This window comes from Triplophysa rosa, linkage group LG15, assembly GCF_024868665.1.
Source record: "Triplophysa rosa linkage group LG15, Trosa_1v2, whole genome shotgun sequence".
NCBI lineage: Eukaryota > Metazoa > Chordata > Actinopteri > Cypriniformes > Nemacheilidae > Triplophysa > Triplophysa rosa.
This window is the reverse complement of record NC_079904.1, coordinates 3,452,452-3,465,623: the sequence shown is the minus strand read 5'-3', so window position 1 is coordinate 3,465,623 and position 13,172 is coordinate 3,452,452. Positions and strand designations below refer to the sequence as shown.

The following is a 13,172-nucleotide window of genomic DNA, read 5'->3' as shown; positions in this document are numbered from 1 at the left end:
TTTTTGCCTGCTATGTTTATCACAGATGGAGTTTGGCCAGTATCAAAAATAGCACAATTAAATCCAGGTGCCTGGTTACACGTATAGAACTTAGATCTGTTTAAGGAGGACTGGATTGAATTGTGTGTATTAACTGATTAGTGAGTGCTGGGAATCCCATTAGAGCCAAGCTACCAATGCTAATGCTGATTAAATCCCTGTAGAGCCCACCGCAGCAGTCTATCCGACCAGAGTCTCATCCTCTCCGAGTAATGAAGCTGCTTGGCCATGTTGCATTAATAGTGCTTCTCAAAACTAATATTTCTTCTATTGATGTGGTGCTGAAGTAATGCTAAAGTATAATTTAAATAACACGAAACATGAATGATTATTCGTAGCATATTATATTTCAATGTAATATATATCATCACTTTTCTTTTTTTAAGGTGTATATTAGTTGGCTTTTAGTTATATTAATGTATATTTGATCACCTTTTTTGGTATTCTCTGTTTAGTCAAATCCTCAGTTAGGTCGCCGACCTTAGTTGGGTCTGATCCGGTCACTGTTTGAGGTCTTGTGCATTATGCACATTTAGTAAATTCAGTCTCAAACACTTTATCCAGATTATTGCCATCATTATTTTATGCTAATGACCTGCTCAGTTCAGCCAGTCTGTTACTTTCTTTAGTTATCATTTACTTCCACCCTCTTTGTCATCTCTTTTTATTTTTGAATAATAATGTATAAAGTGTACATGTAATGCACGCATAATTTGATATATTCACTTCTTATAATATTAATATATTTCATAAGAGACCTCCTGACAGAATTTCCCAGGAATGTTGTTAAGGTGCCATAGAGACCAATGACCCATGGAGCCCCTCAGTTCAGGTGTTCTCTATTCTGCAGCATGTGACGTCACTGATGGATGCTCTGGGCATCAGTGCTGAGTAAGTAATCCTATTTGAGACATCTGAGCTTCTGTCTCTCTTTGAGCCTGGCAATCTGTTGATTGCTCCTCAGCTTCATGAATCATAGAACATCTTTTTCTCGCTTATAAATTTAGTCTGTTTTCATCGCCAAAGCAGAATATTGATTGCTTTTCCACTTATTTCTTTTTACTTTGATGAAGATTGCTGTGGATGATAATATGTAAGATGCAGAGAATCAAAGAAAAGACTTTTTGATGAAACTGAAAAGGTGGATTTCTCCAACAGAATGTAGACCAAAGTCCTGAGAAGTGTATTATTGTACAGGTAGGCAGATTTGTTTTGTGTTTCCATTTTATTATTTGAATATGTAAATCAGAAATGTTTGAGATATACTGTAAATCCATACATGCCATAGTGGCCACAAGTGACAATTGATGCCCTTTATTCAATGTTATATAAAGCTCAGCTTTATGAAAAATCTAAAAAGGTTTGGAAAAAATTACGCATAGCATAGCACATGCACAAACTTTACTGAGTCAAGGCCCAAGAGAATGACTGCTGTCATCAAAAACAAGGCTACAAACTTGTAGCTAACTTCAATTGTAGTCAATATATGCTTTATTTCCTTTCTTGCTTTTTTTGTATTAGAATAAAACCTATTTTCCCTAATACTGTATGTTGTAGAATACATTAACTGTGTTTTTTCTATTTTGCACCATACTTCTAATATTTTGATCCTTTACTTGAAGCTGTAGGGCCATTAAACGGCGAACATTCCCTCCAGACTTACTTCTGGCAACTACTGTATTTACAGCAAAATAATTCCTAAACAATAGGTTACTATATTTCTCAGCTGGTTTATTTATTATAAGAATGTAAACATTACAAAATAACTACACATTTTAATACCAGCTAATCTGTCTAAATTCATTATCGAGTTTTATAGAGATTACAAGTTAGTCACCAATAAGATATTTATAGTACTGTACACACTACATAGTGATTTAGATAAGATTAGATTTTACTTTATTGTCATTGTGCAGAGTACAAGTACACAGACAACGAAATGCAGTTAGCATCTAACCAGAAGTGCAAATAACAATATGTGCATAAGTCAGTGGTTCTCAAACTTTTCCGCTGTAAGGCCCCCTTTGTGTAGGGTGCATCGCTTTGTGCCCCCCCCTCCAAATAAAGATTTATGATCTTAAACTTAACATTTCAAGTTCATAAGAAAAATGGAAGTGAAGATGCTGGAGATTGCTGACTGGCATTACTGTCGTCTGTGTACAGTTGCGACCTGTAAACTGATCTGTGCTTTCTAAGGGTGAGGTGCTGTAAGTTGGGATCACAGGTGTGGGTTGTTGGGTTGTGTACAACGCGACACACAGCAAGGATTGTTATCAGCTAACAGTATTATGGAGCTCAGTGCTAAATCTGGCAGCTTCTTTAAGGGCGTGTGGTGACATCACAGGTCCAGTTCTGATGGTATCAACAAAGCACACTCTAAAAAAAGTTAGGTTATTTTCAGCCCAGCGTTGGGTCATGAAGGGACGATAAATAAAGCACGTTGGGTTATAAATTAACCGATGCTGGGGTTGTTTAAACCCATTTTTGGGTCAAATATAAACATTTTCTGTGTTAATTTAACCCAACGGATTGTCCCTTTGTGACCCAACGCTATATGTTGAAAATAACCCAACATTTTTTTTACATTGCATTTATTATGTGCATCTCAAAATGTATAGAAAAAGTACAGAAAAGACAATGACAGTGAACAATTTCAGTGCAGCTCAAAAAATGAATAAAGCTGCACATTAACCAAGTATTTCATGGTAATTTCATCTTGGTAAACACACAGAAGGAATACTTTGCATGAAGTATTCCTTCTGAAAACATCGGTTTTCATTTTCAAACACCTGCATTTTTATGAGTATTACAATACACATTTAACCGTTATAGAAAGTGATTCAAAGATGCATTAGCCAAGTTTATCTATATGCTCAAGCATTCAGCAACTCTAGTTTTTGTGATGGGTTCAGTGGTTTATGTTTTAATACATACATAATACATAATGTGTTGTTTTTGTTTTTAGATAACCCCTATGGCTCATTTAAACTCTCTCCAGAACGGAGATTTGGTAGGTCCTTATCTCATGGGTACTGGTGTTAAGACTGTGGCCGCCATGGTTACGTTCAACGACTCAACTGACATCCACAAGATGCAGCCGCCGTCCTGCATACTCACTCATCAGTCGCCAGGCCTGCGACGCAAACAGCTGATGTGGCAGAATGCCGTCAAACACATCATCAGCCAACGGGGCCTGAGGGAGCAGTTTGGCTTGGAGCCGGCCCGGAAGATTCACGTCACTGATGCCTACATTGATGAAATCAACCAACAGATACGCAGCAAAGCATCACGGGGTATTGCCAAACGACGTTACTCTGTCGCCAGGGTTCATCCATCTTTTTTCGGAGAGCGTAGCGGCTCTTCTGGCACGCAGTCTCGAACGTCTGCAGACTACATCAGCGACGCTGACTTTTTTGTGCACTGGGGCCACATCATCCACGGGGTGTATGTGCCTACATTGAGACACACCTTCAAATCCCGAGACCTTGAGAAACTTTACCAGCGCCATTCCTCGCACACTAGAAGAACTTCATTGGTTGTCACCAACATCATTGATGTAGCTGCCAAACTGCATCTGTATTTGCTCTACCTGGCCATGGCACCGGGGGGCTTGGACACACTGCTGGGATGGTGCACGGGGTTCTTTGTGGTCTGCGCGGTTGCACTGTGTGTTTTGGTACTCGCCTGCAAACGTTCGCATTCACCGAGATGGTTGCATTATGCTGGCATGGCTAGCTGGCTGTCACAGACAACTCAGGTATTGGGTGGACTGGCATACGGGTTGGAGAGAGACCAGTCCTGGTATGTTCTGTTTACCCTGTTTGCCACATACACTCTGCTACCACTACCATTGCTTTGGGCTATTGGGGCTGGAACACTCACCTCAACACTGCACCTCATTGCAGAGGCCGTACGCCACTTCAGTGAAGTAGGACTGCTGAGAAAGGTAGAAGGTTCGGATAGATGGATGGATCAGTGAAAGTATGTGGTGACGGATGGTTAGATCAGTGGTTCCCCAACTACATTCAGTTGGCAGAATGTTAAAGCGACCCAACACATTACTAACATGTTTATCATACAAACCCCTAACAAAAAATAAGCATACTTCAAGTATACTAAAGTAAAGTTCAAGTATATTTTTAAAGTCCCCGTGAACTGGAAGTTGCAATCATTTTTACTTCTGTATTTTGACGCATTTCCGAGTGAAATTTCGAATGAGAAAAATAGTGGGGGTGGCTTTCGTCTTTCACTGCGATTTGAATAAATGTATAAAAACAGCCGTTGCATTTTGAAATGGAACTGGCAGCAGACTGACAGTTGAAGGGGAGGAGTTAACAGACGCTCCGCCCAAGCCATCTAACATACGTCATTTAAGATGGATAGTCACTACAGGAGAATAACCCACATCGATAAACTATTTACAATAAACGCTGCAATATTTCATGAAAAAATAGGCATTGTAATTTTTTATTTCACTGGGACTTAAAGTATACTTTATGTAGTAAGTATACTAATATCAATGTACTTGTAGCATACGTGTACTATTTCAATACTTGGGACTAAACTGGGTTATAAACGTGTACTTCTTAGTATACATTAATTGGAAACTGTGTGCACCTAGTTTACAACTATGTGTTTTGTTTGTATTGCAACTACAAGTAAACTTATAGGTACAGTATACTGATAATAGCAGTTTAATATTTGAAGCACATTTTTAGTTTATGTAAGTACACTTTGAAGTATACTCTAAGTAAACTATTGTTTAATAGTTTTATCCTGTGAGTATACTTGTAAGTTTTCTTTAAATTAACTGAACATTATACTTACGGTTTACTATTAATATACTATTGGTATTACATATTATATTGATACTATATTAAAGGAACAGTTCACCCAAAAATAATAATACATGCGGATGAATGAATGAGTAAATTGGTAGATGAATTCCACAGTTGGTCCTCAATTACCCTGTTGATTGATCTTCAGATTCTGGCCAAGGCTTTACTGTACATCAGCATGAACGTGGCGGGTTTGTTTATCCATTACCTGACGGATCGATCCCAGAGACAAGCTTTCCTCGAGACGCGGCGCTGCATCGAAGGCCGCATGAAGCTGGAAACTGAAAACCAGAGACAGGCAAGAAGATCTGAAGTCTGTATGTCAAGCTAAAAGTAGTCACAGATGCTGATTTGGACAATCAGAAGGAATCTGTTTATATGCAATGAGAATGTCTGAGGTCATCTTGTGTTCTCTCCTCAGGAGCGTTTGGTGCTGTCGATCCTGCCTCGCTTTGTTGCCTTGGAAATGATCGCTGATATGACCTCTATGGATGATGAGCTCGATCCACAGGAATTTCACAAAATATACATCCATCAGTATAAAGATGTCAGGTAAACATCTTTCTGGCCATTCTGGTCCTGATCTTTTTTTTTTTTGACAGTTTTCATGGTGGGATCTTTTGTCAGGTGTCCTCAACACCTAAAGCGATTGGAAAATAAAGTGCATTTAGGCCCACGTGAAAACATTTGGCTAATTTTTTGTTCTTACTGTATTCTTCTTCTCAGCATACTCTTTGCTGATTTAAAAGGCTTCACGCTGTTATCCATGAACATGTCTGCTCAAGAGTTAGTGCGCTTACTCAATGAGCTCTTCGGACGTTTTGATCGGCTGGCCGAGGTAAGCGCACAGATTTAAATATTAAAGCAGTTTGAGTTCAATGTTGGGTTTTGTATTTTATTTAGAACGTGTATTATTTTGTAGGAGTATCACTGCTTGAGAATAAAGATCTTGGGGGACTGTTACTACTGTGTGTCTGGGGTACCAGAGCCTCAGCGGGCACATGCCAACTGCTGTGTGGAGATGGGATTGGCCATGATCAGCACCATCAGGTACAACACGGTGGCATCGCATTTCCATGTTCAACATTTGTGTTTTCTAGTTTTGGAAAAGCTAAATTATTGGTTCCACACATAATTATTGTTTAAGCTACCATTAGTTTGCATAGGATAGTTTACCTAGTTTTTCTTGCCTTGTTTGCTTTATAAAAGAATAAGGGGAAAATAAAAATGACAACATTTTATTTTTGGGTGAGCTATCCCTTTAATTATATAGTAAGTGACAGTCAGTAAGGATTTCTAGTGGTGTGTTCTTAGATTTTTAAGGAAACAACTGAACTTTGACATGGACATGCGGATTGGGATCCACTCTGGTTCGGTTCTCTGTGGTGTTCTGGGCCTGCAGAAATGGCAGTTTGATGTTTGGTCATGGGATGTGGGCATTGCCAACATGCTTGAAGCAGGAGGGATCCCTGGGTGAGTGACGAAACCTACAAAGGCATCATCAGACAACTGAGCCACAAAACCAGTCAGGCCGGACAAAAATGGCCGGAAACGCCTACAAACTTCGCTCGCTTCTGCCAGTTCTTTGGGAATTACCCACTCAAGTTTGGTATCTATGTAAAGCTTAAAATTTCCGCTTTGGGGTTCATCTACTCGCATCATTACAGTGGTAAGCCATTAGAGCGTGTTAAACAAACCTGTTTGTTCTTAGCAAAGGCCTGCTACAGTGCCTCTGATGGCGATTTTCTCAATATTTAGATTTTTTTGCACCCTCAGATTCCAGATTTTCAAATAGTTGTATCTCGGCCAAATGTTGTCCTATCCTAATAAACCATACATCAATGGAAAGCTTATTTATTCTCAATACTTAAAAAAATGACCCTTATGACTGGTTTTGTGGTCCAGGGTCACATATACAGTTTTACATTGGGTTTTACATTTGCACCCTTCTTGTGTCCTCTCCTCCGGCTTTGTCAACAGACGCATCCACATTTCACGTGCTACCCTGGACTGCCTGGATGGAAGCTACCAGACAGAAGACGGGCGTGGATATGAACGCAATGAGTTTCTTCGAAAACACAACATTGACACGTTCCTCATCTGCCACAAGGAAGAGGACCTGGATCGAGTGGAAGCCGAACCTCCAAAACCCAGACAAAAGGTTCCATTTGGCAATCACTTCCTTCTAAAAAAAACAGAGAGAAATGTTTTCGTCTGTATCTGACTGTCTGGTGAACTTTCACCCTACAGATCTTGGCATCCTTCAGCAATGCCTCTTACACACAGCTCCCTAATTCCTCAGCGCTTAGGTCAACATCCAAGGAGATCAACAAACGAATCGAGCACGCCATTGATCTCCGCAGCAGTGAGCGTATGCGTCAGGAACACATCACTCCGGCCACATTGGTGTTTAAAGATACGCACATTGAGGAGAAGGTACAGTGGCAAGGAGATGACAGAGGGGGTGATTAGGGATTGGTTTTTATACATGAAAACTAAGCATTTGAGAGAGGATTAACACAATCACCAGAAGTACTGTAACAAATCACAGTGAAACTGAGTATGTCGGTTAAAAACAGCTCATTGTGTTTCATTCTGTGGTTCAGTTCTCACAGGTGAGGGATGAGATGTTTAAGACCAATCTGGTCTGCTCTTTCATCATGTTTGTCCTCCTCTTGGCTGTCCAAGCCCTCATCCCTGCACCCAGGTAACACGTTCTGTCCAATCAATGTTTAGCACTTGAATGTCTATTTTACATTTTACATTCCTCACTGTTTTCGTTCTCTGTCTTCAGGTTGTATCAGTGGTCAGCAGTGCAGTTTTGTCTGTTCCTCTTGGGCTATACGGTTTTGCTGGTAATGGCCCTGGCTGAGGAGTTCAAACATTGCCCCGGTGTCATTCAGCAGCTCTGCTGCTGGATCCATGAAAACGATAAAATGCGCAACCTGCTCACGGTCACGGCTATGGCTATCAACTTTGGCATCGCCCCCTGTGATATGGTGAGAATCATGTAGTTAAAGGGATAGTCCACCCAAAAATGAAAATTCTGTCATAAATTACCCATCCTCAAGTTGTTTCGAACCTGTATACATTTCTTTCTGCTGTTGAACACAAAGAAAGATGTTTGGATGAATGTTAGCAACTGAGATTTCTGGGGCACCATTGACTAGCATAGTAGAAAACAATTACTGTATTTTTTTGTTCTGTTAAATACAAAGTAAGAGATTTTGGAGACTTTAGGAAAACAAACAGTTCTGTGGCACCTTTGACTACCGTTTTTGACTACCCCAGAAATCTCAGTTGCTGATATTCCTCTAAATATCTTTATTTGTGTTCAACAGAACAAAGAAATGTATACACGTTTAGAACTTCTTAAGGTGAGTAATTAATGACAGAATGTTCATTTTTGGGTGTAGTATAAATGATACAAATTATATATCTTAAATGATATATATTAATATACAGTTGTATAATATGTATTATGTATTAAATTATATATATTAAGAATGATATAAATGGCTTTATAACCTGCATCCCATCCAAGCAGTCAAAATGATCAAAATGCACACACATGAGAGATGAAGACAATTAATCCATGTTTCTAACTTGAAGGGATAGTTCCGCCCAAAATATTTCTGTCATCATTCTGTCATCATTTACTCGCCCTCTTAACATTTCAAACCTGTGTGACTTTCTTTCTTTTGCAGAACACAAAAAAAAATGTTGGTAAAAGAAAACCGTTGGTCCCCATTGGCTTGCATTGGTTTTATGCCCATACGGTAGAAGTCAATGGGGACCAACGGTTTTCGGTTACTAACATTCTTCAAAATATCTTCTTTTTTGTTATGGAGAAGAAAGAAAGTCAAACAGGTTTAAAATGACAAGAAGGTGATGATGATAAATGATGACAGAATTTTCATGTTGGGGTGAACTATCCCTTTAATTACAAAGTCAACTTATTCAAACGGTTGTACCACATGTTCCACCCCATGTTTTAGTTGGTAAAGGGTAAAAAGTTTACTTCAACTACAACACAGGTAAACCGTAATAACCATTTGAACATTTTCTGTCTATTGCAATCATTTATCTTGTTCTTACACACAGATATGGTGCAGTTCTTCTGAGACAGGGGACATCGGCACCAATGACACAGAGGAACATCAGACCAGCCAAATACCACTAACTGTGTGCACCTATCCAGAGGTATGCACAACAAATGTATAGACTGAAATGTACTCCCCATACACCTGTCGGTATGTTTCACGTTTATAATATATATGTATACAGTTCTTCGTCCTGAGTGGCGTGGTATCTATGGTGACCTGTGCTGTGTTCCTGAGGATGAGCTCTCTGTTAAAGTTGACTATTCTGTTGCTGGTGGTGGCCGTCTATGCATACTTCATTGAATTGTCATTTCACATGCTGTATTTAAATCAGCAGGAACAGTTAAGTAGGTAAGTGCGTCTACCAAAACTTTTTCAAGCTCTGTTTGGAAATGCCTTTTAAGTACTACTTTCATATAGTGTTATTTGCATTTATACGCAAAGGTCTCACTACCTCAGAAGGAAAGGAGTCTCAATTCTGTTGATGGGAATGTTCGTCATTGCTGTGTTCTACAATGGTCGACGGGTATGTTTTTTATACTGAACATACCTAAACATTGCTCTGAAGCAACATGTCCCTCACAAAAGTATAAATACTTCAAGTTTATTGTTTTTTTTTTTTTAAGTATGCTTAAGTATTTTTCATAAAGATCAAGTGTATGTTTAGGTATACACTATGTAGTATACATGTACTATTTTGATAAATTGGCCCACTTTTTTTGTTTATAAAGATATACTTTATAAACTTAGTGTAACCGTTGTAAACTTTGAGTACACAACTAGAACTGTTTTCATTTGTACTGCATCTATATGTGAACTTGTAGATATACTGATAGTTAACTAGTTCAATACTTGTAGCACATTTTTGAGTTTACGAATATACACTTTTAAGTTTACTCTCAGTAAACAGTATTTTATAGGTTACTTCAGTGAAGAGTAAACACAACAAGCCAAGAATACTTAGAATACGATTGTATTTGTACGCATATCTCGATCAAGATATTAAGTCCAAGTATAGGCCAAATACATTACATACTTTTGTGTTAAAAACTTTTAGCATACTTTTAAGTGTGATTTTAAATCTATTTCTGAGAAATACACGAACATTAGACTGAAACTACATTCTGTATTTTTAGTTGAATTGCAGTAATAATGAATAAACATGAATAAACTTCTTTTTCATAAGGGTATTGCATGTCGACGTGTATCTAGCAAGGACTGGGAATACTTAAGAAAATGGAATGCACATTTGGGCTAACTCCTTATTCTGTACCGTTTCAATCTGGCTCAGTGGGAAGCTACAGCACGGCTGGACTTCCTGTGGCGTCTGCAGGCTCAGCAGGAAGTTCAGGAGATGAGAGAGCTGAGGGAACACAATGAGTGTCTGCTGCATAACATCCTGCCCGCACACGTCGCACGTCACTTCCTGGAGAGGAACAGAAATGATGAGGTACATAAGGATGATATCACTGATGTTATTAAATGAAGATCACATGTGAGCTATAAGCTCCTTAAATGGATTGCTCACCCAAAGATAAAATTTCTGTCATCATTCATTCACATATATGTTGTTCAAAACCTGTACATGACTCTTTCTTCTGTGGAACACAAAAGGAAGATATTTTGAGAAATGTCTGAGTGGTTTGGTGTGCATATAATTGAAGTTAGTGAAGTCCATTGTTGTTTGGTAACCAACGTTCTTTAAAATATCTTCTTTTGTGTTCTTCAGAAGACAGTAAGTCATACAGGTTTGGAATGATAAGTGTGTACATAAATGGCAAAATAATTTCCATTTTTGGGTGAACTATCCCTTTATACTTAAGACTGAATTTTAATATTGACGCAACATTTATACCAACATTAAAGCCTTAGAAAGTATCACTAACAAAAAATATATTTTTTCAGGAGCTGTACTCTCAGTCATACGATGAGGTGGGAGTGATGTTTGCCTCTATCGCTGGCTTCAATGACTACTATGAGCAGAAAGAGATCAAACATGAGGGCGTTGAGTGTCTCAGACTGCTCAATAATATCATTGCCGACTTTGATGAGGTAGAAACATGGTCTCGTTCGTTATGAAATTTTTGTCAACGTTTCTCTCTCTCTCAGTCTGTCTCATAAAAGCCTTCATTGTTTTTGGTTGTCTTTGATAAAGCTTTTAGAGGAGACATATTTTATAGACATTGAGAAAATAAAAACTATTGGCAGTTGCTACATGGCTGCATCCGGTCTATCGCCCAAACAGGTAAGCTAATAATAAATTAAATTTTGCGTAAATGTAAATATTTCAATCAGATTTCAAATGTTTAGTCCATGTATCATGTCATTTTCTGTGTTCTGACCTTTTAGTCTCATGTTGGAAATGGCTGGCATCATCTCAGCGAGTTGGTTTTGTTCGCTCTGGCCATGCAGGAGACCCTGAGAGAGATCAACAAACACTCATCAAACAATTTTCAGCTCCGTGTCGGTATGCCTCAAGGACAGCAGACACATTTTTAATGTCCTTTATTCACCGTAATGTCATTCCAAACAGTGTGAATAAGTAACTTTTTGAACTTTTTTTATTTTACTCCGCAGGAATTGCCCACGGTCCTGTTGTTGCGGGTGTCATAGGGGCCACCAAACCCCAGTATGATATCTGGGGCATGACAGTAAACCTAGCGAGTCGGATGGACAGCAATGGGGTCAATGGAAGGATTCAGGTTCCCGAGGCCACGCGCAATATTCTGGCCGACTGGGGCTTTGTGTTTGAGCTGCGTGGTGAGATATTCATAAAGGGCGTCAGTGAGCGACAGGGAGGTGTCCGGACGTACTTCATAAGCACCAAAAGGCGTGAGATGACAAATAATGGCAATGTCCAGGACAAGAATGGGCACAGTGGAAGAACCACTCTGGCCGCTGTGGTCTTCGGCCTGGTGCAAGCCATTCATAGAGAGAAACAAAGGGGCACCAATGGAGGTTTTACTTTGCCAAGCAATAACTTCACCGCATGATGATATGAAATATCAAGTTCGGATTCATGATGATGAGTCATCAAATCTGCCTTCATATTCGAAAGGATACCTCAGATGTCTTTATAGACTTGTCATATGGACTACAGAATACAAATAAAATAATATATATATAGAAGATATTTTGAGACATGTCTCAGTTGTTTTGTGTCCATACAATGGCTGTCAATAGGGTCCAATGTTGTTTGCTTAACAACATTCATCAAAATATCTTCTTTTGTATTCTGCAGAAGAAAGTCATACAGGTTTGAAATGATCATTTTTTTCCCTTTAACTTAGGAACTTATTTGTTCTTCTAAAGAGGTAACTTCAAGAATGGTTCTTTAATAATACATTGATACATCTTGTGAGTAAACAAATATTTTCCCTCACTACAGCCAATGTAAACATATTCAGATAAACACAGTTTACATTTTACTTTTAGCGAATTCTTACTCATTCACACCGTGGCAGTATAAAAATACCTCACATCGTCACATGTACAATAGATTGTGTACATGACTTCTTGGTAAGTTCCATTGCATGTTTTTTTACCTCATATGACTAATAGTTGAGATTTAAAAATGGTAAATATTTTGGACAGTATATGCTTTTTTAAGGTTAAAATAGAAATAGATAAAATAACGTTCTATATTTTCTTGTTAAATGTTCCGCTTTCAAATCCGTGGTTTGTTTAGCTTAAACTTAAATGCCATAAACATAATTCATGTATTACAGCCATTTAATGTTGCCTTGGGACAGAACTGTAATTTCTAGTGTGTGCTAAAGTAAATATTTACATAAAACCACCATTATTTACCAGATTATATTTTCATATGATTCATGTGTAGTGATTTCATTGAAAAAGGATGTCATACTTGACACTCTTTATAAACCAGTGTAGCCTTGTGTCAAATCATGTGTGACAGTATTACCGTGGTATTTTTTGTCTAAGGTATCTTGGAGTGCCCTATAAATGGTACATAAATATAAGAGATATCAATGTCATGGTATACCATCTGATCAGGACCATGGTACATCCAGAGTAGTTTTGTAAAGGTCTTCCTTAAATTACTGCATTCAATTTACCAACCATTTGTTTAGAGGTTGTAACTTATACACAGGCCTACTGTATACATAGGCGTATTTAATAAACACATTTTCGTGCATCTGTCTGATCCAGTTTTACTTTGTTCATGCCA

The 13,172-nt window shown here is 38.5% G+C and overlaps 1 protein-coding gene across 3 annotated transcripts; it reads left to right on the top strand.

Annotated features, from left to right (window-relative positions):
* The first annotated feature begins 814 nt into the window (after positions 1 to 814).
* Positions 815 to 13,157, top strand: si:dkey-206f10.1 (adenylate cyclase type 8). Of its 3 annotated transcripts, XM_057352207.1 has the most exons (20): positions 815 to 930; positions 1,113 to 1,236; positions 3,005 to 3,985; positions 5,026 to 5,175; positions 5,299 to 5,429; positions 5,604 to 5,715; positions 5,800 to 5,927; positions 6,192 to 6,350; positions 6,858 to 7,038; positions 7,128 to 7,313; positions 7,484 to 7,584; positions 7,672 to 7,876; positions 8,982 to 9,080; positions 9,165 to 9,331; positions 9,425 to 9,506; positions 10,272 to 10,430; positions 10,886 to 11,032; positions 11,136 to 11,225; positions 11,330 to 11,447; positions 11,558 to 13,157. In XM_057352207.1, exons 3-20 carry the CDS (start codon positions 3,014 to 3,016, stop codon positions 11,971 to 11,973), a joined length of 3,603 nt encoding a protein of 1,200 aa, XP_057208190.1. In that variant the 5' UTR covers positions 815 to 930; positions 1,113 to 1,236; positions 3,005 to 3,013; the 3' UTR covers positions 11,974 to 13,157. The 3 variants fall into 3 exon arrangements, with proteins under 3 accessions (XP_057208190.1, XP_057208192.1, XP_057208191.1); XM_057352209.1 differs by lacking the exons at positions 815 to 930; positions 1,113 to 1,236 and having other exon boundaries at positions 3,877 to 3,992; XM_057352208.1 differs by lacking the exons at positions 815 to 930; positions 1,113 to 1,236 and having other exon boundaries at positions 3,879 to 4,020.
* The last annotated feature ends 15 nt before the right edge of the window (positions 13,158 to 13,172 follow it).

What these genes read in the sequence shown, in the direction of transcription:
- si:dkey-206f10.1 (XM_057352207.1), top strand. Translation starts at nt 3,014, where the DNA reads ATGGCTCATTTAAACTCTCTCCAGAACGGAGATTTGGTAGGTCCTTAT. An exon ending in GAAGCAGGAGGGATCCCTGG is followed by an intron (nt 6,351 to 6,857) that starts GTGAGTGACGAA and finishes CTTTGTCAACAG; the next exon opens with ACGCATCCACATTTCACGTG. An exon ending in CAGCAGGAACAGTTAAGTAG is followed by an intron (nt 9,332 to 9,424) that starts GTAAGTGCGTCT and finishes TTATACGCAAAG; the next exon opens with GTCTCACTACCTCAGAAGGA.